We start from the raw sequence: 26,819 nt of genomic DNA on the forward strand, positions 1-26,819 counted from the left end.
GAGGCATTTTACAACAATCACATGTTCTGAAGAGTTGTGTATTACATTCCAGGGAATATTTTTCCAAAAGAAAATATTCAGAAAAAATTAAAGGTTTTGGAGATACGATGCGAAATGTATAAAAATTGTGGAATTTTTGCATATATTTTGAAATTTGAGGCAATTAATGTAGTTTTTCGAGTTCATTATTTCTCCAAATATTTTATTCTTGTTCTTATCTATAAATTTGCTTCAGAGGTCAGAAGAAGATTCGCATTGGTTTCAGAGATATAGCCCCGAATTTTTTTAAAAACTCTATATTTAACCATGTTTAGATGGGGCCATAAAATCCGACCTGGATCTGACACAACAAAACCCAACTAGGGTTTCTTGTCGTATGGGTCTGTACTTTCAAAAAATCTTCAGTTCGAATTGTTTGCACAAGATCACCTTAAAAATGTTGCACAGTGAGATTCAATTGTATGCTTTCCACCTGAATTCTGGCCGCGGCACATACGGCACGTGGAGCGTCGCGTTACAGCAACCACATAAAAAATGCATAACCAAACTTGGCATCACTTACACATTTTTCATGTGGTTGTTGTTTTCAACGCGCAACGCTTCGTACAACGGGTCGTATGTGCCGAGGGCTTTCGCGTCACCAATACATCACACATTCTATAATATAGTGTGTAAAGCCCTTAACACATCAAACGTTTGAGTAAAGTTTTGTGTCATTTCTGGTAGATGAATAAAAGACAAAGTGCTGCCAATTCCAACCTTTTACTCTGCAAGAGTTCCATTCCCTATTTCGTCCAAATCAAATGTTGCTCATTTTATTGATTTGGCATAAGATGAATGTAGTGGCTGGACTCAGAAAATTCTGAAATCTTGTCCACAGGTAGGTCTTGGAATGCTGATTACGCCAATATATAAATCATGTGCGGGAAGTCCGTATTTCCCGAGATATAGACTTCGAAAATTCCGAATTTGACAAAAAATAATTTTTAAAAAAATTATGGTCGCGTTAGCCTTGTTTAGTATCTGTCCATAGGAGAAAGTCTTAAATCCCGGCCGAAGGCCGGCTATTTTCCACAAAAATTTAATTTTTGAAAACTTTCTGTGGAAAAAGTTCCAAATCCAGCCACTACATTCAACTTGCTCCATTGATTTTATAAAAACATACGACATAACACTGTGGCATCTTTCTGTTGTCAATGCAAAGAGAATGTCACAGAAACACATTCAAGAAGAAGAATCCATTATTTATTTTTTGTTTGGGAGAGACCGCACAGTCCAACAAGAATTTTTCTGGTCTGGTTTGGTTAACAATTCCCGGAAAAATACACGGATAAACGAGAAGATCATACAAACAATTTGACTACCGTTCTAAATTTGTTTTGTGTGTGTAAATTGTTTATTTATTTGTTTATTCAACATCAATATGGAAGAGCTAAATGAAATTTTAGAAATGACTAAGGATAAATCGACTCAACGGGAACAAGATGAGGTAGGTAATAGGAGGTGGACATAGGTCACTTCTATTGTTTTGCTATTTACTGTTTTCTTGTTTGTTTCCCTTTTCAGATCTTGTTACAACCATTTACCTACATTCAACAAATTCCTGGAAAACAATTCCGTTCACAGTTATCTTTGGCCTTTAACTACTGGTTAAATATTCCGCAAGGAAAACTATCAGAAATCGGAGAAATTGTACAAATGCTCCACAATTCCAGTTTACTGTAAGTAGTAGTCAGTGTGAATATTTGTTTTTTTTTTCAAAGCAAACAGCATGTAACTAATTAACACAGGAATGTTTGGAATGCACCTACCATATTCTCATTTAGGCAATTTAGGGATACTTCGAAGTCCATTAATTAGCATAACATACATAAATCCCTTGACATGAGCACGTAGTATCACATAAAGATTTCATTTGTTATAGAATGCAAGGTTACAAACAAGTATATTTGCATACTATCTAAAAAATTGTTTGCATTTGAATTCTCTCATTTTTTACCTTTATAAATTGTTTTCCAGTTTTAGCACGTACTGTGTGTGGTACAATTTGATTTGTTTATATGTTTCTCTAGTTGTTTATAATAAGGTCTTAAAATTTATGGGTATATAAATACACACACACCTATCTCGAGAGGCAATCTGCATATGAGTTTTCATCAAGTTGTATTTGTTTTCTTCATCAACACATTCGATTTCATGATGCTGCTTATCTTCCGAATTTTTATAAACAATTGGATTTGAATTAGAATTTTAGAATTCTTTTCAAAATAAATAGTGTAGTGACCTTTTTGAGGAAAATGTTTAAGGGTAAGTAATGGATTTTTTTCTTAAATAGATATTGGCTTAGGTCTATGGTGTCTGATTACGGATTTGTCGATTGTTTGTAAGGAGAGAACAGAGAACTGTCTTCATGAGTGAAGGTTGTGCTAGGTTCCTCTTATGATTGATTGTAGCACCCCAAATTCAGGCGTGACTATAGGAGCGATAAGGACTACCCAAGGTAAAATTTAAAAACGTCTAAAAAATTGTGCTAAAAGCTTTCTTTATCATATAAAAATTTTTTTTTAACATTTTTAAATTCATAGAATATTTAGATCCAGTACTCCTGTTATACTTTTATGTACAGTCGTAGACTGGGGGTATTTAGCTGTGATTCCTTTTTACCTGTTTACAGAACCCTCTCTTAAGCCTTAATGGCTATAATCTCCCTGAAGAATCCATATTCATCCTTTAAAAGATTCCCACAATTATATATATGTATTTTTTTTAAGTAATGTTTTTTTTCGGATGAACTTTGCAACCATGAAAGATACGATGTCTATGCAATTGTTTAATGGAAAAATACGTACTATATCCATAACAGGAATACATTTACAAGCTAATTTGGTATTCAAAATGCTACAATTATATTTGCATACAAATTTTCAACAGCAATTTGATTTACATTTTTTCCACACATTTGGTTTGAAATTTTGTTCATTTGCATAGCGCCATGAATCATCCTACATCACACCTTCCCCCCAGCCAGCCATCAATTGAATGAAAGTGTATGTCAATAATGTATTGAAAAAGATTCTTTATTATTCACTTGCCGCCAATACTTTTATAGAATTTCAAATTAATTGAAACAAATTTCATTTCTTGGGAATTCTAAAGACTTTTTTTCTCAAATGTTGTTTACACAAATGCATTTCGTTTTATTTTTCTTTTTTTGGAAATTTGAAATTCTAAGAAGAAAAAAAAAAACATTCACACAGCATAAATGGCTATTATGTGATTATTTTTTGTTATTGTTGTATTCATTCAATACTGTTTGTTTTGAAGAATTTCTTACAATTGATATTAATTAACATTCAACATGCTTCATGATGGTGTTGCATTGTCTATGTATGTTTGTCTGTCTGTTTGTGTTTGTTGCCCATTATTAATGTTGGTTGGTTTGTTTATAAGGAAGAGTTGGTGGGTCAATTGGATTGGAAGTTCAATAAACAACATGTTGCAATGCCACAAAACAATTAAAAACTTTAGTGCCTTTACGAGGGAAGTTTACTTTCTTTAGGAGGAGGTGTTCACTTCGGGTGGTATGGAAATTAATTACACTGCACCCCGGTTAACTACCTTTCATAAAATTCCAAAAAATTGAGGCAGTTATGGGGGAAAGGCAGTTACGAAAATCCCGCATAACTACCTCATGTGGGTAGTTACAAAAATCTCATCTCAGCCTTACAAAAAATGACAACAATTAGAACATAATCGCCAAAAAACAAAACGGTATATAGTAAAAAAGTCTAGAAATATATAAGTTATATTATTTAATCAATAAGAAATTTAGTCATCAGTGAGCATAACACCATAACATAACACTGGACATCTTCATCACAATTCACGTAGTCGTCGAAATTGATTTTCTCATAAATACACCAGTGCGGGTAATAAACCGAGAAAAACATTATTAACTGTTATTTTTGGGGAAATATTTGACGGGCAAATATCCGAATTGGGTACTTATAGAAAAGTAGTTAAGCGGGACAGTTTGAACTCATTTATATGAAAAAACTTTCGGGATTCAGATTGTGAGGCAGTTAAACGGGAAAGGCAGTTAAGCAGAGAGGTAAATAAGCGGGGTGCAGTGTATATTCATTATCCTAAACAACAATGACCACCATTACTACTGGAGCCTAGTTTCACATAAATACTAATTTAACATCGCTGAACGTTCATTTCGATGGGAAAACAGACGAATTGCCATAAACAATGTATGTATCCACGATCCAAGATTGGTCCACAAAAAATCACGAAGGTAGTGACCGATGCACATCGTAATATTTCTTCCAGATATAGATCAAGGTAGTACCTCCCACACAAAATGTTAAAATATTTCGCCAAAGTGCCGTTTAAGGCCATGTCTCGAATCATTTTGTAATTTTTTGCAACAGCGTGTTCTCACGACCGGTATTTTATCGGGTTCAAGTGCATAGTTCCTGACATAATGGCTCAAAAGCTCTAAATAACTCTGCCGGCACCAACTAAAATGAGTGGTGAGCACACAATCCCATGTCGGCCTGTTCTATACACCGTATTTACCCGGAATTTTCGACCAGGGGCCGTTACCTCAACAATATATCCTGGAATGCTTGCAGCTAGCGCTTTTGGTCCGCGATAGAATGGCTGTTATTTTCAACGGCGTGACAATCACCAATCTATTTTAATGTGCAATTTATAGAGTACCCTGACAGTAATAGGGCGAAGAGGAGTGTGCTACGCCGTATGAGAAGATACTTCCCAGCCGAGGAAGTATCACCACAATTTACGATAAATGATGTTGCAGATATCATCCGAAACGCAAAATTATCCAAAGCGTTGGGCCCTTGGGTGACATAGGGGATGGAAGATACCAAGCAACGGTCCTGACCGGTTTTAACATGGCAAAGCCCAGGATTTATCTTGGTCCCTCTTTCATCCTAAGTGGACACTGATCTCCCGGTGGTGTCACCTGGGGAACTGCCTTTAACACCCGTTAAAGGTAGTGAGCTAACATGTGCCGCCCTTCACCCATAAGAACGTTAAAAACTTGGGTTTGGGCGTCGGGTTAGTAACCCTCCCCTAGAAAAAACAGCCTACTATGAAAAAACGAATGAAAAGAAAAACAAACCCCTCTAAAGTCGACGAGCGCCGCAAACGTTTTAAGTACCATGATCTGCGAATCTGCACCTGGAATGTTCGCACTCTTTATAGAGAAGGTGCAGTCTTCGCATTGGCAGACGTACTTGAAAAGTACAAGGTCGACATTACTTCCATTCAGGAAATACGATGGATTGGGAAAGGTGTCACAACAACACCTAAAGGTGACGCACTGTATTATAGCTGCCATGACGTAAAGTATGAGTTTGGCTGTGGATTCGTAGTTAGTCGGAGACTAAAACATCTGGTATCCAGCTTCACCCCAGTAAATGAAAGACTTGCTGCAATTCGAATAAAAGCTAAATTCTTCAACATTAGCTTTATTTGCGCTCATGCTCCCACTGAAGAAAAGGACGAACAGACCAAAGATATATTTTACGAGCGCTTAGAAGAAACATATGACCGTTGCCCTGCCCATGACATTAAAATCATTCTAGGCGATTTTAATGTCAAAATTGGAAAGGAGAATATCTTTGGCCCAACAGTCAGGTATTTCCGTCTCCACAGTGAAACATCTGACAATGGTATGAAGCTGATAGACTTTGCAGCTGCAAAAAACATGGTAGTTAGCAGTACCAGATTTAATCATCTCGATATTCATAAGAGAACCTGGCTGTCTCCAGATCAGAAAACAAGATATCAAATTGATCATGTTGTGATAGATGGAAGACATTCATCGAGCGTGTTGGATGTACGAGCGTTCCGAGGCGCAAATATTGATTCGGACCACTACATTGTTGCAGCAAAGGTACGCACCCGCTTAAACGTAGCAAACAAAGTACGGACAGACACAACACGAAAGTTAGACATCGGTAAGCTGCAATCACAACAGATAACCCCAGCATATTCCACTCAACTAGCCCAATTGCTTTATCAAAGCACTCCTCATCCCGATAACATATCAGCGCAATGGCAAAGCATTGCCCCCTCCATGCAAACAGCCGCAAACTCCATACTTGGATACCAGAGACCTCCACCAAGGAATCCATGGTAAGATCAGGAGTGTCGTGCTGCCACCGAAGAGAAAAATGCGGCATATAGGGTTACTTTACAATCCGTAGCAACGCGTAGCGCACGAGAGAGATACAGGGAGAAAAGGAGAGAGGAGAAACGTCTTTTCCGCAGAAAAAAGAGAGAGATGGAAAAGCGGGAGTGTGAAAAAATCGAGATGTACAGGAACCAGAATGAAGTCTGAAAATTCTACTAAAGAGTCAAGCATCAAACTGATGGCTTTGGTACAGGCACATCCTCCTATAGAGATCAGCAAAGTAATTTGGTAACTGGTACAGATAGTCAGGATATGGAAAGAACATTTTTCAAATAGCAGCGAAGACGACGAAGATACCACAGTCCCAATCCCAGAAGATGGTATTGAATGTATACCGCCCAGCCAAGATGAGGTAAGGACAGCAATAAATCGGCTGAAGAAAAATAAGGCAGCAGGAGCCGATGGCTTACCAGCCGAGCTGTTAAAAACCGGAGGCGACACGCTGATAAGGTGTATTCATCACCTAGTTAGCACCATCTGGCAGGAAGAACGAGTACCTGACGATTGGAACCTAAGTATCCTGTGCCCCGTCCACAAGAAGGGAGATAAGACTGTATGCTCTAACTATAGGGGCATAAGTCTACTCCCTATTGCCTACAAGATCGTGTCAGGGATATTGTGCGAACGACTAAAGCCTATGGTCAACGAGATAATTGGACCATACCAATGCGGCTTTAGACCTGGCAAGTCCACCATTGACCAGATATTTACCCTGCGGCAAATCCAGGAGAAGACCCAAGAGATGCAGATCGACACCTAGCACCTTTTTGTCGATTATAAAGCAGCCTTAGACAGCGCACTACGTTCAAAGGTATTCCAGGCCATGTCTGAATTTGGTATCCCCGCAAAGCTCATTCGGCTTTGTAAAATGACTTTAACTGACACGAGAGCCTCAGTTAAAATAGGAAAGAACATCTCCGAAGAATTTTGTACCAAAAGTGGTTTCAACTCAAGGAGAAAGCCTCTCGTGAGATCTCTTCAACATCCTGCTGGAAAGGGTTATTCGAGAGGCAAACCTCAAAAGAAGTGGCACAATCTACACCAATAGCCACATGTTACTTGCTTATGCTGATGATATAGACATAATGGGCCGATCAGTAAAATAAGTAACTGATACCTTTATAAAGGTCGAAGGAGAATCTGCTAAAGTGGGTATGGCGGTAAACGGTGAGAAGACCAAGTTGATGGTGTCGACGCGCAATGCGTCCATTGAGCTCGGACCGACTGCGGAAGTTGGTTCCTGTAATATTGAGGTAGTAAAAGACTTCGTCTACTTCGGCACCTCCGTAAACACAACAAATGACATCAGTTGTGAAATAAAAAGAAGAATTGTATTGGCCAACAGATGCTACTTTGGTTTAAGTAAGCAGTTTAAAAACAAAGCCACATCTCGTCAAACAAAGCTAACGCTCTACAAAACACTGATACTACCCGTGCTGATGTATGGCTCCGAAGCATGGATACTTGCGCAAGCAGACATGGCAGTGCTTGGTGTGTTTGAGAGAAAAATTCTTCGAAAGATCTACGGACCAATCTGCGTTGACGGTGAATATCGACGTCGCATGAACCACGAGCTGTATCTGCTATACAACGACATCAATATAGTTAAACGTATCGAGATGCAGCGATTGCGTTGGCTAGGCCATATCATAAGAATGAGCGATGATGAACCCGCTAAAAAGGCGTATAAATACGGACCACTTGGCGGTGCACGCAGAATTGGCAGGCCAAGGAATAGATGGCGCAAACAAGTGGATGATGAGATGAAAAGGCGCGGTATTCCAGAATGCGAAGCAACAAATAGAGAGGAATGGAGATCTTTCCTTAGTTCGGTCTATGGAACAAATGTTCTGTAATGGGCTAGCTAAGTAAGTTGGGCCCACACGGATTCTGGAACGGTGATGCTTAAGCAACTGGATGAACCCAAAGTTAAGTATTTGGCAAGTGTCCTCGATCTATCGGTAGCCGAAGTCTGACAAAGCTACAAAAGCTACTGAAGGATGCCATCTGAATCGTACAAACCGAACTCCATCCTTGCGCCATCAGCGAAGATTCTAGAGGCACTACGCCTCCTTCCTATGATGAGATGCTGTTTCCCACTTGCCAAAAATTCAGCATGGGTTGCAGAAAATACCAGAACTCATTCTGGTTCATCAACTGGTAGTGAGACAGGTTGTTATTCAAGGCGAGGTTATATAACCGGACCTTAAACTTTTTTACTTGCTTTGTAATTGAAATTCTAAACTTCCACACACTCCAGACGGATGATTGTACGAACTTGACATCGGGTTCTATCGTCAGTGGCATACATATGTAATATGTAAGCTGAATGTAATTCTTCCATCTGAGCAATGTAAAAAAAATCCTGTCGCACTGAATTGAGGCTCCCCCGATGGTGCCCTGATTCCGACCACTAATTACCAAAAGATATTGGATGTAACGTTCGATAGAATGTTTAAGTCACATGTGCAGTTATTTGCTACAAGATCACAAGTAGGAACACGATCCTCCAGTAGCTGGCCGGCAGCATTTAATTTGCTGACCTTAGCCTCTTACAAAGCAGTAGGCAGTATGCAAATGTTACCGCTACACGGTAAAAGAATATTCAAATATGTCAGAATAGCGCCCTGAGGACTGCAACTGTGTGCCTAATCCTGATAACAATAGACTATATTCATGAGGAAGCCAAGATTTTTTGTCGATGTAATCGCCTAGTTATCACAATCTTGTCTACAGATTTCTCCCACCAAGGCACCTCAAGAGAGATCTTCAAAAAAAAAAAAAAAAGGAAACCTCTAGATCAACGAGCCTACAGGCAGGCTTGAATATCATTCACACAACAGAAGAACGCCAGCTACCAATAAAAACACGTGAGGCTTTTGCCCAATTAAGATCCGAACGGTGCATCCGACCCATTTCGAATTGGGCCCGAATTGGCTGAATACGATATACGAACGAACACATTTTCGTTACTACAACAACAAAATTACTATATCAAGTTCCTTCCTCACAAATGTTCAAAATGTTCGCTTAAGTGATGTTCGCGGAGCTCATTTTGAAATTTTCATCGAAAGTAGTTCTTATAATTCGGATTACAACGACAAAATTTATGTCATCAAAAAAAAAATATTACGGTGACCAGCTATAATGGATTGTTAGTACGATAACTGTCGAAAGGAATGGCATCTAAAATTATATCCATTTCCAAAATGGTGTATGGAATGGTGCGACAATTCTCTCAGGTAGCACCTTCGCAAGAGTTGCTTTTTAATCCAGTTTAAGGCCACTTCTCGCATAGTGTAGACATTATAATAGCGGATAATCATTGCGATTATGACTGCAGTTTTATACATTTTTTTCTGGGAAAGCAAAAACTTCTTTAGAAATGAGTCTCAAAATGTGTCACTCATTGTTATTAAAGTTTTTAGAAGTCTTCGTGTTCTTTGTTACAATATTTTTTCTTGTATAGATTGAGTTAATGAGTGGAATGATCAGGTCCACGGTTTGATGATAACTACCTCACAAACGCCTAAAAATGTACGCTGCAAACTTACAAAACTGCGCCTAGGATAATCCCATTTATTTTTAAAATGAGAGATTTGTTCATAAGACCTTTAGTTCCACCACTCCTGTAATCGTTTTTTCTACAGCCACAGGCTGAGGGTATAAAGATGTCTGAAAAGCCGAGTGATTCATTTGTACAAGTTTAATTACATTTTCGCAATCCTTTCCTGCATGCATGCCATATGACAATTACCATTCTTTATTATTTGTTATTGCTTATGTGTATCCTATATACGCACCAACACACACACACTCCATGTAATTTTGATGTTTACTAACACTAATACATTTACAGCATTGATGATATTGAAGACAATTCAATACTTCGCAGAGGTGTTCCAGTTGCCCATTCCATATACGGTGTGCCAAGCACAATAAATGCCGCAAATTATGTATTATTTTTAGCCTTGGAAAAGGTACAACAGTTGGGTCATCCTGAGGTAAGAAGGACAAACTCTCAAAATTGGTTTCTCCTCCTGATAATTTAAATCGTTTTGTTTTGTGTCTTTATAGGCCACCAAAGTCTATACTGAACAACTGCTGGAACTACACCGAGGTCAGGGTATGGAAATCTATTGGCGTGATAGTTTTACATGCCCTTCGGAGCAGGAATACAAACTGATGACAGTGCGTAAAACTGGCGGACTCTTTATGCTGGCCATACGTTTGATGCAATTGTTTAGCGACAACAAAGAAGATTTTTCCAAATTAACAGCAATTTTGGGTTTATATTTTCAAATACGTGATGATTATTGTAATCTAAGTTTAAAGGAGGTGAGTAGGAAACATCTATCTCTAAGGGCCGAAACACATACCTAGCAAACTTTTTTTTGTTTAGCTTATTTCTGGTAAAATTCGAAAGTTGAACTATGTAGCCCCTGGCCTTTTTATTCTTTTGCCTGAAATGAGCTCAACAAGGACAGCCCCCATAAGAACATTCAGTTAATATTAATTTAATCGTATTTCAAATTTTTATAGTACTCCGAAAATAAAAGCTTTGCCGAAGATTTAACTGAGGGCAAGTTTGGTTTTCCAGTCATTCACGCTGTACAAACTCAAAAACATGATAAACAGGTGCTGCGTAAGTATTCCATCCAAAAAAACGTTTAGAGAATGATTATCTGATATTATTCTTGCTTATCTTTTTTCCGACACAGATATTTTACGCCAACGTACCCATGATGTGGAGGTGAAAAAGTATTGCATAACATTGCTCGAAAAATTGGGTAGTTTTCGTTATACACGCAATGTTTTAGAATCACTGGATGAGGAGGCCAGGGCCGAGGTAGGTACAATATTGAAATAAGCTACCACCAGAGGTATTAGAATCTGGTCGGGATACTAATCACTATACTATCGAGGAAAGTAATTATTATTCGCAAACTTCTCATAAAAGTTGAATATTTAGCTACATGGGATCATGGGAAGTTTGGGATTTTTAACTAAATTTGTGGGAGTAAAAAACTTTTATACCCTCAGGCAAAGGGCTAAAGACGGGTACATATCGTCACCATAATGGTCCGAAGACGTATCTAAAAAAAATCAAAATTCGTTTTTGCTTCTACGTTCAAAAAAAAAAAAAAAAAAAAAAACAAGAAAAAATATCCTATTGAGGAAATGACATTTTGGAAAACGGGTTAACATTGCTGATTTTTTTTGTAATGAGGGATCCCAAAACGAAACCGCTTTCGCGGTTTTGATTTCATTACTTACTCCCATTCGTATATGATTGATAATATCCCAAATATTGACATTCATAAAATTAATATTCCATAAAACAGTTTTTCATTTTATAACCTTTTTGGCTTCTCCTGTAAAATTTTTATTTTGCTAGTTACAACTTTGGGCATTTATGATGACGATATACAACCTTCAATTTTGCGTATAGCAAAATTACACAACGAAATCAATCTTATATGGTATTTTGATTTCTCAGTGGTAAGAAAATCTTACTTAGCTGGCCCATTACAGAACATTTGTTCCATAGGCCGAATAAAGAAAAGATCTCCAATTCTCTCTATTTTTTGCTTCGCACTCTGGAATACCGCGCCTTTTCATTTCTTCATCCACTTGTTTGCGCCATCTATTCCTTGGCCTGCCAATTCTGCGTGCACCGCCAAGCGGTTCGTATTTATACGCCTTTTTAGCGGGTTCATCTTCGCCCATTCTTATGATATGGCCTAGCCAACGCAATCGCTGCATCTCGATACCATGTCTCCCATGTCTGCTTGCGCAAGTACCCAGGCTTTTGAGCCATACATCAGCACGGGTAGTATCAGTGTTTTGTAGAGCATTATTTTTGTTTGACGAGATGTGGCTTTGTTTTTAAACTGCTAACTTAAACCAAAGTAGCATCTGTTGGCCAATACAATTCGCATTGCGCGTCGACACCATCAACTTGGTCTTCTGACCGTTTACCGCCAGACCCACTTTTTCTGATTCTCCTTCGGCCTTCTTAAAATTATCAGTTACTTCCTTTACTGATCGTCGCATGATGTCTATGTCATCAGCCTAAGCAAGTAACATGTGGCTGTTGCTGCAGATTGTGTCATTTCTTTTGGCATTTGCATCTTGTATAACCTTTTCCAGCACAATGTAGAACAGGTCACACGAAAGGCTGTCTCCTTGTCTTGTACCTTTTGGTACAAAACTCTTCGGAGAGGTTCTTTCCTATATTAACTGAAGATTTTGTGTCAGTTAGAGTCATTTTACAAAGCCGAATGATACCAAATTCAGACATTGCTTGGAATACCTTTGAACGTAGCGGGCTGCAGAAGGCTGCTTTAAAATCGACGAAAAGGTGGTAGGTGTCGATCTACATCTCTTGGGTCTTCTCCAGGATTTGCCGCAGGGTAAATATTTGGTCAATGGTGGAGTTGCCAGGTCTAAAGCCGCATTGGTATGGTCCAATTATCTCGTTGGCCATAGGCTTTAGTCGTTCGCACAATATCCCTGACACGATCTTGTAGGCAATATGGAGTAGAAGTATGCCCCTATAGTTAGAGCATACAGTCTTATCCCCTTTCTTGTGGACGGGGCACAGGATACTCAGGTTCCAATCGTCGGGTACTCGTTCTTCCAAACAAGCTGATGAATACACCTTATCGGCATGTCGCCTCCGGTTTTGAACAGCTCGGCTGGTAAGTCATCGGCTCCTTCTTCCTTATTATTCTTCAGCCGATTTATTGCTGTCTTTACCTCATCTTGGCTGGGCGGTATACATTCAATACAATCTTCTGGGATTGGGTCTGTAGTATCTTCATCGTCTTTGCTGCTATTGGATACCAACAGTTTTGAAAAATGTTCTTTCCATATCCTGAGCACACTATCTGTATCAGTTACCAAATTAATTTCCTTGCTGGTCTCTACAGGAGGATGTGCCTGTACCAATACCAGCAGTTTGATGCATGACTCTTTGGTAGAATTTTCGGACTTCATTCTGGTTCCTGTACATCTCGATTTTTTCACACTCCCGCTTTTCCATCTCCCTCTTTTTCCTGCGGAAAAGACGTTTCTCCTCTCTCCTTTTCTTCCGATATCTCTCTCGTGCGCTACGCGTTGCTACGGATTGTAAAGTAGCCCTATATGCCGCATTTTTCTCTTCGGTAGCAGCACGACACTCCTGATTATACCATGGATTCCTTGGTGGAGATCTCTGGTATCCAAGTATGGATTTTGCTGCTGTTTACATGGAGTGGGCAATACTTTGCATTGCGCTGATATGTTCTCGGGACGAGGAGTGCTTTGATTAAGCAATTGGGCCAGTTGAGTGGAAAATGCTGTGGCTATCTGTTGTGATTGCAGCTTACCGATGTCTAACTTTCGTGTTGTGTCTGTTCGTACTTTGTTTGCTACGTTTAACCGGGTGCGTACCTTTGCTGCAACAAGGTAGTGGTCCGAGTGTATGTTTGCTCCTCAAATGCACATCCAACACGCTCGACGAATGTCTTACATCTATCACAACGTGATCAATTTGATTTCCTCTTTTCTGATCTGGAGACAGCCAGGTGCCCTTATGGATGTCGAGATGTTGAAATCTGGTGCTGCTAACTACCATGTTTTTTGTCGCTGCGAAGTCTATCAGCCTCATACCATTGTCAGATGCTTCTCTGTGGTGACTGAATTTTCCGACTGTTGGGCCAAAGATATTTTATTTCCAATTTTGGCATTAAAATCGCCTAGAATAATTTTAATGTCATGGGGAGGACAACGGTCATAAGTTTCTTCTAAGCGCTCGTAAAAAATATATTTGGTCAGTTCGTCCTTGTCTTCAGCATGAGCGCAAATAAAGCTGATGTTGAAGAATTTTGCTTTTATTCGAATTGTAGCAAGTCTTTCATTCACTGGTGTGAAGCTGGAGACCAGGTGTTTTAACCTCCGACCAACTACAAATCCGCAACCAAACTCATACTTTATGTCATGTCAGCTATAATACAGTGCGTCACCTTTAGGTGTTGTTGTGACGCCTTTCCCATTCAAGTACATCTGCCAATGCGTAAACTGCACCTTCTCTATAAAGAGTGCGAAGATTCCAGGTGCAGATTCGTTTGGGGGGTTCGTTAACTTTAGAGGGATTGGTTTTTCTTTTATTTCGTTTTTTCATAGTAGGCTGCTTTTTTCTACGGGAGGGTTACTAACCCGACGCCCAAACCCAAGTTTTTAACGTTCTTATGGGTGAAGCGCGACACATGTTAGCTCACTACCTTTAACGGGTGTTAAAGGCAGTTCCCCAGGTGACGCCACGGGGAGGTCAGTGTCCACTTGAGATGAAAGAGGGACCAAGATAAATCCTGGACTTTGCCATGTTAAAGCCGGTCAGGACTGTTCCTTGGTATCTTTCATCTCCTACGTCACCCAAGAAAAAAAGAAAATCTACTCACTAACATTTGTTAACTTCCTCGTTTTGTTATAGTCCCCATATGTACCCACGTTAAACAACCAACAAATGTTATTTCCAAAAATTGTTCACTTAGGTCCATATTTTGGAATAGGCCCCCATATAAAGGTACCTATTTTGAAAGCAACATTTTCCAACAGAATCACCTGTAATTTGGCATACTGGAATATCGACTCTGTTTGTTTATGGTTGTTTCCGCAAAGGAAATAAACCACACCTTCAATATATTCCGTTTGCCTGAAGCCCATTCAGAGTAAGTCAATTTTGGCGAGAAGTAATGGGGATTGTTTATTCCGTAATGGGAAAGAGGACTCTCGTGACCATCGGTGAGTCCCGTTTTCTATATGCAACAGACTTCAACATCGGTGAGATGTTCACCACCTTTAGGATTATTTGCGGTACAGTTATATGCCAGGAAATCTCCTAGCTTGTGTCCGAGACACCTTGGTGTCCATTGTTGTAGCAAAGGTCCAGAAAATTCTGCATAAAGAATCAGGAGACAAGTGAGTTTAGCTGAGAAATTAAACAAATGCGGAGTGTCGTGCGGTCCCATGGCACATATAGGACAATGCGAATGATTGCGGTGGAACAGTCTGACTGGCCTAAAACCCCTCTTGTTTGTTTTGACATCTGGCATTCTTCGCCTGCGATGGATTGGGTGTGGTCTGCCAGTACGGCATTGCCTGAATTCCCTATGGTCAGCTGCTTTGTAGTTTTTTAACTTCGTCAAAATATTTCAGTCCCACACTCCTCGAAAATGTAACCAAATGTATCAGAAATAAAAATGATACATGTTGTTAAGTATTACGGCGTTACGAAACACAAAACAACAACGGTGAACGTTTTATTGAAGTCTGTCAAACTTTTGACTTGATCATCGGTGGCTCATTGTTTCCACATAAAAACGTACACAAATATACATGGACATCGCCAAACGGTATAACCAGGAACCAAATAGATCATATATGCAGTGGCCGAAAATGGAGAGGTTCATTGCAGGACGTTGGCTCAAAACGGGGAGCAGATATCGACAGCGATCACGAGTTAGTTGTCGCATCAATAAAAATCAAATTAAAAAATACAAAACATAAAAATATGGCAAAAACGTGTAAACGTCTCAATACATCTAAGTTAAAGTGCAATGAAGTAAAGGAATAAATTGGAAACACTCTAAGAAATTGCCTACAAGTAACCGACGACACGTGGGAGCATGCGTGCAATATGCTACGCGAGATAGGAAACACTAAAATTGGATGCAGGCAATATGAAAGGAGGAAACAATGGATATCAGAGACAACATGGGAACTAATACTACAAAGAAACCGCCAAAAAAAGACTGCAGAATTATAATGCGGACTTCAGACCCCAATACAAAGAGACTGCAAAAGCCGTAAAGAGTACAGCAAGAACCGATAAAAGATGATATCTACTAAACTTGGCAAACGAAGCGGAGGCTGCAGCAGGAGTGAATAATATGAGAGAGCTTCACAAAATAATTGGGCAAATAGCAAACCAAAATATGTACAAAAACCAGATTATAAAAGACGAACAGGGACGACTGCTAACAACAACAGAAGAGCAAACCCGCAGATGGAGACAAAACTTTGAATCGATAAGCAACGTAAGCTATGCTGAAGATGAGAACATAAATTTGAACAATCGCGAAAATGAATCAGTAAACCATAACATAAACGTTGAAGAACCGAACATAACTGAAATAAAAAAGGCAATCGATAAACTGAAAACAAAGTTCCAGGAGAAGACGGCATCAGCAGAAATACTACCGCCGCACATACAGAAAGCTTGGCTATTAGAACATCTACCAGAGGCGTGGACAAAAGGACCCATAGTAGTAAAACTGCCAAAGAAAAATGTCCTCAAGGATTGCAATAACTGGAGGGGTATTACGCTGCTGAACACAATATATAAAATACTGGCAATTATAATAAATAACAGGTTGGAGTGTGTCGAACAATCACTACAAAAAGTGCAAGCTAGCTTCAGGCCACATAGAAGCTGTTTAGGCCAAACAAACACTCTTCGTATTGTCATTGAACAGTCCATTGAATGGCGATCACCACTTTACATCGTTTTTATCGACTTCAAAGCTTTTGATTCCAGAACAAGTGGGAAAAGCGTTAAGTTCGGTCGGGCCGAACTTTTTATACCCTCCACCACAAATTTTATTTGTGGATTAATGTGGCCACAACCTTCAAAATACCGAAAATCGGAAGTTATCGTTCTATTGGGGCTATATGATGGCGCGGACCTATGCCTATAAATTTGTGGGGGGGGGGGGGGGGGGGGAAGTTTTATATCCACAACGAAGACTAAATACCAAATTTCAGCCATCTCGGTGTGATAATGAGGCCAAAACCTTCAAAATACCGAAAATCGGAAGATATCGTCCTATGGGGGCTATATCAAACCGTGGACCTATATAAACATTTTATGGTCGAAATGTTTCTTAGCCTCTGCAAACACAAAATACAAAGTTGCAACCGATTCTGTTGTCAAATGGGACTAATACATTCAAAATATATTGATTGACGCGTACTTTATATGGGGCGTTATATGGGGGCTATACCAAAACGGGGACCTATATAAACCAACTTTGGTAGGAATTTTTTTTGGCCTCTGGAGACACAAAATACCAAATTACAACCAATTCGGTGATAAAATGGGACAAATATCTTAAAAATCCCTTAAAACGACCACGCGTCATTTTGTATGGGGGCTATACGAAAGCGTGGACCTACATAGCCCACTTTCAATACCAAAAGTCCTACGTTCAAATAATAGGTTTTTCCAAAATTTCATCCACCTACGTCAATCCGGTCGGACGCTAGAGTGATTTCCACAGACGGACAGACGGACATGGCTATATCGATGTAGAATTGCACGCTGATCAAGAATATATATAGTTTGTGGGGTCTACAATTATTATTTCGAGTAGTTACAAACGTAGTGACAAACTTAATATACCCCCATCCTATGGTGGAGGGTATAAAAAGAATCACTGTATGTGAAGCTTTGAAAAATAAGGGAACCCTGATGAAGCTAATCCGCATAATCATAGCAATGTACGACAACGCAGTCCTTCACGTGCGTCACAACGGGACCATTAGTGACCCCTTTTATACCAATGCTGGGGTTAAGCAGGGATGTCCACTATCGCCACTACTATTCGCCGTAGTTCTAGACGAAATTATGTTGAAGGTGTCCCACAAGAAATGAGAAATTATATGGGATATGCACAAACATCTTGATATCTAGCGTATGCGGACGATATTTGCTTACTATCCCACAAATTCTCTGATATGCAACAAAAAATGAATGACCTAGTTATTTTGACAAGACAAGCAGGCCTGGATGTTAATATTGGCAAAACTTTTGCAATGCTAATAAACAACTCGGTCTATTGCAACTTTACGATTTCAAATCACCATATCGAGTTTGTAAAAAACTTTTGTTATTTGGGCAGCACGATGTCGACTGACAACGGCGTAGACGATATTGACAACCGGCTGAAAAAAGCAGGATTTTAATTGGCCGCTTAATTAAAATCTGGAGAGCAGCACAAATATCCCAGAACACCAAATTAAAAATTTTCAACTCATGTGTAAAGTCAACACTCCTTTATGGTAGTGAAACATGGCTCATATCAAAAAATGTAGCCCAAAAACTTCAAACCTTCATCAACAAATGTCTCCGAATAATCTGTGGCATATTTTGTAGTGTTGGGCAATCTCGTTCATTGAGCGGATCGATCTTTTTCATTCCGTTCACCAAAAAGATCCGGGTCGTTTACTTCGTTCGTTGGCTCTTTTTCGTTCAACAATACATTTTAATGTTTTATTTTCTTATGAAGTCATTCGTTCTCTGCTGCATATGACTCCGTCGTTCTTTTCACTGAATCGTTCTTTTGATAATGTTCGGTCACGAATGACACAACTGTTATGTTACTTGCTAGTTTGTTTGTTTGTGTGCTAAGGGGGTGGTTTTGTTTCTGAACGGAGTGGTGGTGGTTTTGATATGAAAGAACCAGATGAACGAATGATGCAAAAGAAAGATATGAACGAGATGTGCTACTGAATGAAATGAGTTACTGAGCGAGAGTAGCTCTCAGAGAGCTCTGGATCATTGTTTTGTGTGGCAATTTGTGCTGCTTACGCTAATGCACCGTTTGTTTAGAGTTTGACTGCAAAATCAATGCTGCTAATTTTGTTAGCAGCAGTGACTCGTCCATCGGGGATCTAAATGAACGATATAAAAGAGTGAGCTGGATACGGATCCGTTCGTTCTTTTCACGGAATCGTTTCTTTGAGCCGGTTCGTTCATGAACGACGCAACTCTAATATTTTGGCCAAACACTATCTCAAACATAGATCTACATATCAGGACGAGAGAAGAATTTATTATTAAGCTAATCGCTAGACGGAATTGGAGATGGATTGGGCACACTTTAATGGGCCGATTCCGTACAGCGAGGCGAGTCATGTCGCGTCGTCTATCGTCTCTGTGACAAAATTTAAAAAATGTACTACGTACAGCGATAGAAAATAATCGTCGATAACAAGTTATTTTTATTATATTTTTATTCGTTAGTAAAACTGTACGGCGACAGCTAATTTGTTGTCGCCGGAAAATGAACATTTCGGCGACAAAATTTGACGACGTCAGGCGATATTGCCATACGGAATCGAAAAATTGCATTTGGCGACGCGACACGACTCGCCTCGCTGTACGGAATCGGCCCATAAGAAAACCGATGACCAGCATTCCTCGTGCGGCTCTAGAATGGAACCCTCAAGGATCTCGACGTCCAAGACACATGGCGCAAAACAATCCAAAATGAATTACTACGAATAAATCAATCATATAAAAACCATATGTAGAAGCCCTATGCCCCCAAGTGGAACAATAAAGGAATAAAAAAAGAAAAAAAAAAACGAAACTCAATATTTCAGACATTTGCAGTCATTTGCAAAGCATCTGACGATACGGAAGTCAGCCATTCACATTGTACTGCCTACGTGACTGCATCAGTGTGAAAGCTATCCAAGCCTGCCTGTTTGACTCGTTGGTCTAGATGTTTTCGTTTTTACCTTTAGATCATGAAGATCTTTCCTGAAGTGCATGGGTTAGGGAAGCCTGTCCGCTAATTCGTGACAGGGATGCTCAATGCGATAACACCCAAGCAGGTACTACATCGACAACATCCTTTAGTGCTGATGCACCGGTAAATCCTTCGTCTTCTCAAGAAGATGGTCCACGAGTGTCATGAGGAGGCATCCTGTTGCGAACCTCATATTTGAATATTTTTCCACTGCGTAGCGCTAATATTTGCATACCACGCTGGCTTCGCGTAGATTACCACAGACCAGCCTTTGCTTTGTAAGGAGTCACCAAGGCTTCTTTGTCAGCATCCCGAGTAGTGCCGGCATGCAACTTGAGTACCTTGTTTCTACTTCTGACCTTGTCGCAAATAGCTGTGGCTTCCGCAGACGATTTAAACATGCTATCGAACGTTACACCCAATATCTTGGAATAGTAAGTGGTGGAAATCTGGACCTCATAGACTAATATGTTCAATGGGAACCTCATTTCAGCCATTGACGATAGGACCGGGCGCCATGATCGTACAATCAATCATCCGCATACATTACGATTTATATGCAGATAGATGTCGAACAGTTCCGGAGAACTGGGGAACTCCCTGTTTCACTCTACCGGTCTTAAGGCATGGGCACATAGGAAGCTTCGCCGGCTGGCTTTCTTGCTCCGCTTCATTTCTGAAAAAAAAATAAAATAAAGAAGGCCAAGACAATTTTATTTTTATTATGTCAGAAATGAAGCCGAACAAGAAAGCCTGCCGACGATGCTTCTTATGTACCGAGGCCTTTAGACTTCTTATTCCACAAATTACTGGCGTCCACACATATATTATATTATCCAACGTTTCAAACTGTCCTAGAACAGCTTGGTACGGTTGACGGAATCAAAGGCCTTCGATAAGTCAAGAGCTGGTTGGTTGGTTGGTGTAAGGAATACCGGTTTGAAAACCACACCACTCGTTCAAGGACTGTTATTTCGTAGTATTAAATTGGCAGTTAAATCCAGCCTGATGAGTTGAGAAATCGTAGAAGGTTTCCCGGACCTACTTCGGCTATCTCGGCGATATTATGAAGGAACGGCTGTCCTATAGCTTTAAGTCGTCGTTGCATTAGTGCAGGGCAGGAACAGAGGAGGTGCTCAACAGTTTCGTCCTCTTCTTCATCTCCGCACCTGCGACAGTGGTCGTTGTGTGGTATATTTAAGCGTTTTGCGTGGTTACCGATAGCCCAGTGACCGGTTAACACTGCAATAAGTCTTGCCAGGTTCCGTCGATTTTGGCTGATTAGGAACTTTGTGCGTTTGGCGTTGTATTGAGGCCATGTAGATTTTGATATTCGGCATGTTTCCGTTTTGTCCCATCTACTCTCGGCCAATGATAGATAGTATTAGAAGATATCCCCTTTAACTACTCCCATTGGTGTTGCGACTGACGCCTTTGGGAGTTCGTTAGAGGCGGATCCTGCTCTGGCTAGTTCGTCCGCTTTTTCGTTCCCATCCAGTCCCTTATGGCCTGGGATCCAGGTGAGAGTTACTCGTGACAGACGCCCTAGTTTAGCAAGTTCTTCTTTACAATCGTTCATTAGCTTCGATGTGGCAGAGTTTGATTTTAGTGCAAGGAGTGCCGCTTGACTGTCGACAAAAATTCCTATAGAGTTTGGTGTGTGGAATTGTAAGAGAATAAAACAAGCTTCCTTTATGGCCAGTATCTCCGCCTGAAAAACACTGCAGTCGTCAGGTAGCTTTATGGATGTAGATATATTTGCATCATATGAGAAGACACCAGAACCGACTCCACATTTCATCTTGGAACCATCTGTGTATACATTGATGTCATGACCTGTCATTGGTGATCCATTCTTTCCTGCTTGGAAATTTGACTTCAAAAGGCTGATCAAGAGTCATTGTAGGAGCGCAGTAATCAGCAGTAGTTGCTATTTCTTTTGGTAGTTTGTGAAGCACGCACGCATGTCCGTAGGCTCTATCGTTCCATATTCCTAGAGCCCGCAGCCTCGCCGCATTACATGTTGCAATTGCTTTGATGTGTATGTCTATTGGCAGAATGTGCATCATAACATTGAAGGCTTCAGCCGGACAAGTCCGAACTGCCCCTGTCACCCCGATGCATGCTGATCTTTGTATACTATATAGTTTTTTCTGTGTAGTTTTCTTTTCCACTGCTGGCCACCATACTAGTGCTCCATATGTGAGAATTGGTCCTCTTAGTCGTGGTAGATTGGGTATTGAATATTTGGTCTTTGTGGTGAATAGTACCATCTCAGTTTTCCCTGGATTCACACCCAGTCCACAGCTTGTGGCCCAAGTATCTAGTGATTTCAGGGCCCCGTTCATGATGTCACTTATCACGGATGGGAACAAACCAGAGACGAGTATTACCACATCGTCCGCATAAGCAACCACCTTAATCCCCATATGGTCAAGTTTGATAAGGATTTCGTTAATGACAAGGAGCCAAAGCAGTGGGGATATAACTCCTCCCTGTGGAGTTCCTCTGTTTACGTGCTTTGACAGCGTACTGTTTCCTAGTGAGGCAGTAATAACTCTACTTTGCAGCATGGTGGTTATCCAGCTACTGATGAATGATTCCACGCCAAAGTTATCTAGATCTTGTTTTATTGCTGTTGTACTGACATTATTGAAGGCACCTTCTATATCCAGAAAAGCAGCCAAGGTGTAATGTTTATGTTCTAAGGATTTCTCGATAGTCCTAACGACTTCGTGTAGGACTGTATCTGTCGAGCGTCCCTTTATGTAGGCGTGTTGACTGGAAGATATGTTCTTTGAGTTATCCATCTTTTCTCGAATATGCACGTCGATGAGTCTTTTGAGCGTCTTAAGTAGAAATGATGAAAGGCTTATGGGTCTGAAGTCTTTAGCATTTTCATGACTACGTTTTCCTGCTTTGGGTATGAAGACTGTCTCTCTCTGATCTGTCTCCAACTCGCAGCAACGTAGTTAAGGGATATACCTCTATTATAAATGTACACTAGCCAAGGATTTATTATGGTCTCCGTACTTTGCAGCATTTTTGGTATGACACCATCTGGCCCCGGAGATTTGTAGGGAGGGAAGCTGTTAATAGCCCATGTAACTTTACTCGGACTTATTATCTTGTCGATTTCAGTATCGTTTATATCTGTATTAGTATTGGATTGCACTTCGCTGGTTCTATCAGAGCAGCCAGGGAAATGCGTCGTAAGCAGAATTTCAAGAGTGTGTCGTTGTTTCTCTTTATATATGTGGGATTCGAGTGTCCTTTTGCCATAACTTTGCTTAGTCTGGGTGTATCTTTGGTGCTGTCAATCCATGATTGCTTTTTCGCTCTGGATATGGCCTTTTTGTACTCCTTTAGCTTATCCTTGTATGGTTGCCAGGATCCGCTTTGGTAGCTGTCGTTGAAAGCTTTCCGTGACTGTTTACGCAGTTTAGAGAGCTCGGATGTCCACCATGGTGGATAGTGCTTTTTCGAGCGCGTCCTAGGACATGATACTTTAAAAGCTGTATCTAGAGATTTCTCCAAAATAGATACAGCTTTATCTATACCCGCCGCAGTAGCGCTTTTGTGTGGAATGCTGGGTAGTTTGTCCCGCAAAACCCTATTGAACTTCTCCCAGTTCGTTCTTTTCGGGTTGCGAAAGCATTTAATTGACGTTGCTTTTTCTGATATATTGAATAGTATCCAATTGTGATCTGAGAACGATTTTTTATCGGATACTATCCAGTTAGCTATTTCTAGATGACGTTTATCGGATACCAGTGTGAGGTCAATGACCTCCTGCCACCCACTAAAGTTATCCGAGCTTGGAAATACAAAAGTTGGGTTAGTACCCCTATTACATATGGTAAGATTGTTAGTATTAATGAAGTCTAGAACTGACTCACCTCTGTCGTTCGTTTCTGTGCTGCCCCATAGGGAATGCCTTGCGTTTCGCAGCCAATGATGATGGTGTTGAGTGGGTGTATGGCCTCCATGGCGCTCCAGACCTCGCTTGGTGGGGCTTCCCTTGAGTGGGCCATCTAGCAAGAGGCAATAAAAAACTGCTTGTCATTGTCCAGTTCCACTTTTGCAACGGTGAAATCCGCTGTACTATACTCTGGACATAAAAATTCGTTTATTTTATTTTTAACAATTAGACATGATCTAAGCTTACCGTTATCCTTCATGTATAATGTTTTATATCCTCTGCTATTAAGGCCCTTTACTTCGTTTTCGTAAACGTAGGGTTCTTGGATGATGCCTATGTCAAGATCCTCCTCTACTAGAAGGATCCGCAGGTTATCTGAAGCGACTCTAGAGTGCTTCAGATTGATCTGCACGACCTTGAGCATCATCTTATTGTGGGGATGATGTTGATGGCCCCTCTAGCTGCATATTATCTAGCAGCTTTCCGGCATCGTCGATGTCATCTGCATCGTCTTCTCCGTTCGGGCCATGCGATCTTAGTATCTTTACTTTGGCTTCCCTCACGCCAAAGAACAGTTTGTTGCCGAGTCTCTCTAGTGCCTCCACTCCGGCCTCCGTTATAGAGAGAACCAAACTCATGCTGTTATTGTTCGGGGTTGAGTGGCGATTACGGACCAATCGTCCATTGGAACATCCTTGTTCATCCTCGCCAGATCTTGTAGTAGTTTCGGGCCGTCACAATCTATCTTGGGCAGCCAAACTCTGGCACGAGGTCTTATTGGGATTTCTTGGGCTGGGATCAACCGCAGGCTGATGTCTTCCCATGCACCGCTGATCTTAGCCATACATTTTTCCAAGAATCCTTTTGAGAACTCGTCCATGCATTTAATTACCCTGTAGCCACGATGAACCTCGCTTGAGTCGAAATGAGGCACGGGAGAATCTTCGTTTGTGAAAACATGTTCCTATTTCTTCGGATCTGTCACCGTGATCCCATTGAATGTAACAGCCGGTATCATCCTTCTTTCTCGGAATCGAGAGTGATTTAACCGTTGCCCAAAATTTACTCAATCCTGTACCAATGTTGGTGGTCTGAGGCTTACTAGCCTGTTGACTTCACCAATAAGTTCTCTTACTCTTGGGTCTTCAGGTTTTGCAATTTTGTGTCATTAGGGTTACCCTGCAAAAATATTTAAAAATATAAATGTCTAATGTGGTATGTTCCAGAACTGCAAGAATCTACTAATTTTTACTATTTTTTCCGATAACATAAAGGAAAAAAATGTTATCGTAGTAAAAAATAGTAGCTTCTTGCAGGTTCTGGAACTGAGCATTAGTCTCTTAGGGTGAGTTTCATTAAATAACTATGTTTAATGTTCTCCGGAAGACTTTTCAAATTATTTGTTTTATATCATTACAGGTAAAACGTTTGGGTGGTAATCCCTATATGGATAAATTACTCGACAAGCTATTGTCCTGGAAAACATCTGAAACAAATTCCAATGATGCCAGTTCATCTGCTGCTGGCGGTCATATCAATGCAAGGACGGGCAATTAACAACCAAAGAGGCAAAGAAGGGGGGAAGACTGACCTGATTGACAACCAAAAATAAAACCTTTTTTGCTGATAAATTTAAAAAAGGAGAATCTATGAGATGAGCAGAGCCGCCTTAATTTTATTCACTGAATTTCTATTTATTTGAAATGGCTATAAGTATAATGTGTTGTTTTGTACAATGGTTCCAAACTCAATACCATCGCTAAATGTCTTTTTGTAAATGTACTTTATTACTTTTATTATTGTAATTCTTCTTCTTATTATGATTATTGTAGCTGTAATGGTATGTTGTAACTAATACTTAATGTGGGATGGATGATTCGTAAAACTAGGCTAAGAAAACCATTTTCTGAGATTTTCCAAATCTTAATTAGTTGTCTCAATATTACTTTGGCTGACAACTTTCTTTTTTTCTTCAACTCTCTGGATGTTATATTTATTTGTCTTTTTTTAATATATTTAAAGTGCTATTTATTATATATGAAAATACAAATTGAATGTTATAAGAAAATATGTTGTAAAACAATTGAATGCGCACCACCTTGAAATGAAATATATATAAAATATATATTTTTAAAATTCTATATTAATAATAAGGAAATATATTGTTGTATTATTTTGTGGCATTTTATTATTGCAATAAAAAACGATGAACACAAATATTGGCATTGTTTGTAATTGAATAAAGAATTATTTTATATACAAAAATTATATCAAATTCCTCATAAAAATAAATCACTGATATACTGAATAAGAAAATATGATTTTTTCTTTTACCAAAAAAAATTTTGTTGAATTATTCCGAAGTAGTACGAAGTATGCCGCAAGTAAAATTGGCTGAGATATGAACGTTCAAAGTGAAGAGCCCGTTGTGTTTTGTGTGGTATTTTTGAAGTACGCGCCAACGATAGTTCGAAAACGAATGGACCGATTATCATTTATTTTGGTGAGCTTGTTAAATACATGCAAATCTTGTCTTTAAGCGAAACAGTTTTTTAACTCTTTTCGCTATTTAAAAAAAAAACTGTACATTTTTGGTTAAAATCGAAATTTTGACTGACAGTTTACAATAGATTTTTTTAAATTCGGTTTCACTTTAAGCAAGATTATTATGGCCTGAGTACATAAGCTGCTTGCCTGCTTCATTTCTGACATAGATTCCAATTTGTCAGAATGCCAGCATGAGAACAGCAACAGCGTGCCTCCTCATGTCTTCACTGGACCATCTACATGAGGAAGCAAAGATTCTTACAGTACAGCAACATAATGACATACTTTCATTGCAGTACTTGCTCGGGTGTTACCACCAGGGCCATCCTAATCACCATATGGTGGATAGAACCCCCACCCCACCTAGGCATGTCAAGAGGGGTCTTCAAAAGCTACGAAGAGATGTCCAACCTCTAGATCAGCAAGCTTATCAGGCAGGTTTAAATAACATTCACACGGAGTCAGTTTCTGATGTCATAAACAACTATCGTGTGAATGCCGTCCTGCCGTGCCGGAGAACATCCCCCACATATGGCAGCAG

General features: G+C 39.9%; 1 protein-coding gene across 2 annotated transcripts; it reads left to right on the forward strand.

The window, feature by feature from the left end:
* Nucleotides 1-1,194: 1,194 nt before the first annotated feature.
* Nucleotides 1,195-25,959, forward strand: qm (geranylgeranyl pyrophosphate synthase quemao). Of its 2 annotated transcripts, none has more exons than XM_073983287.1 (7): nt 1,195-1,489; nt 1,567-1,721; nt 10,125-10,233; nt 10,307-10,567; nt 10,772-10,874; nt 10,951-11,078; nt 25,151-25,959. In XM_073983287.1, exons 1-7 carry the CDS (start codon nt 1,424-1,426, stop codon nt 25,286-25,288), a joined length of 960 nt encoding a protein of 319 aa, XP_073839388.1. In that variant the 5' UTR covers nt 1,195-1,423; the 3' UTR covers nt 25,289-25,959. The 2 variants fall into 2 exon arrangements, with proteins under 2 accessions (XP_073839388.1, XP_073839387.1); XM_073983286.1 differs by having other exon boundaries at nt 10,089-10,233; nt 25,151-25,956.
* The last annotated feature ends 860 nt before the right edge of the window (nt 25,960-26,819 follow it).

The sequence above is a fragment of the Musca autumnalis genome, unplaced genomic scaffold (genome assembly GCF_047663935.1).
Source record: "Musca autumnalis isolate F117 unplaced genomic scaffold, ASM4766393v1 scaffold_4, whole genome shotgun sequence".
NCBI classification, from domain to species: Eukaryota; Metazoa; Arthropoda; class Insecta; order Diptera; family Muscidae; genus Musca; species Musca autumnalis.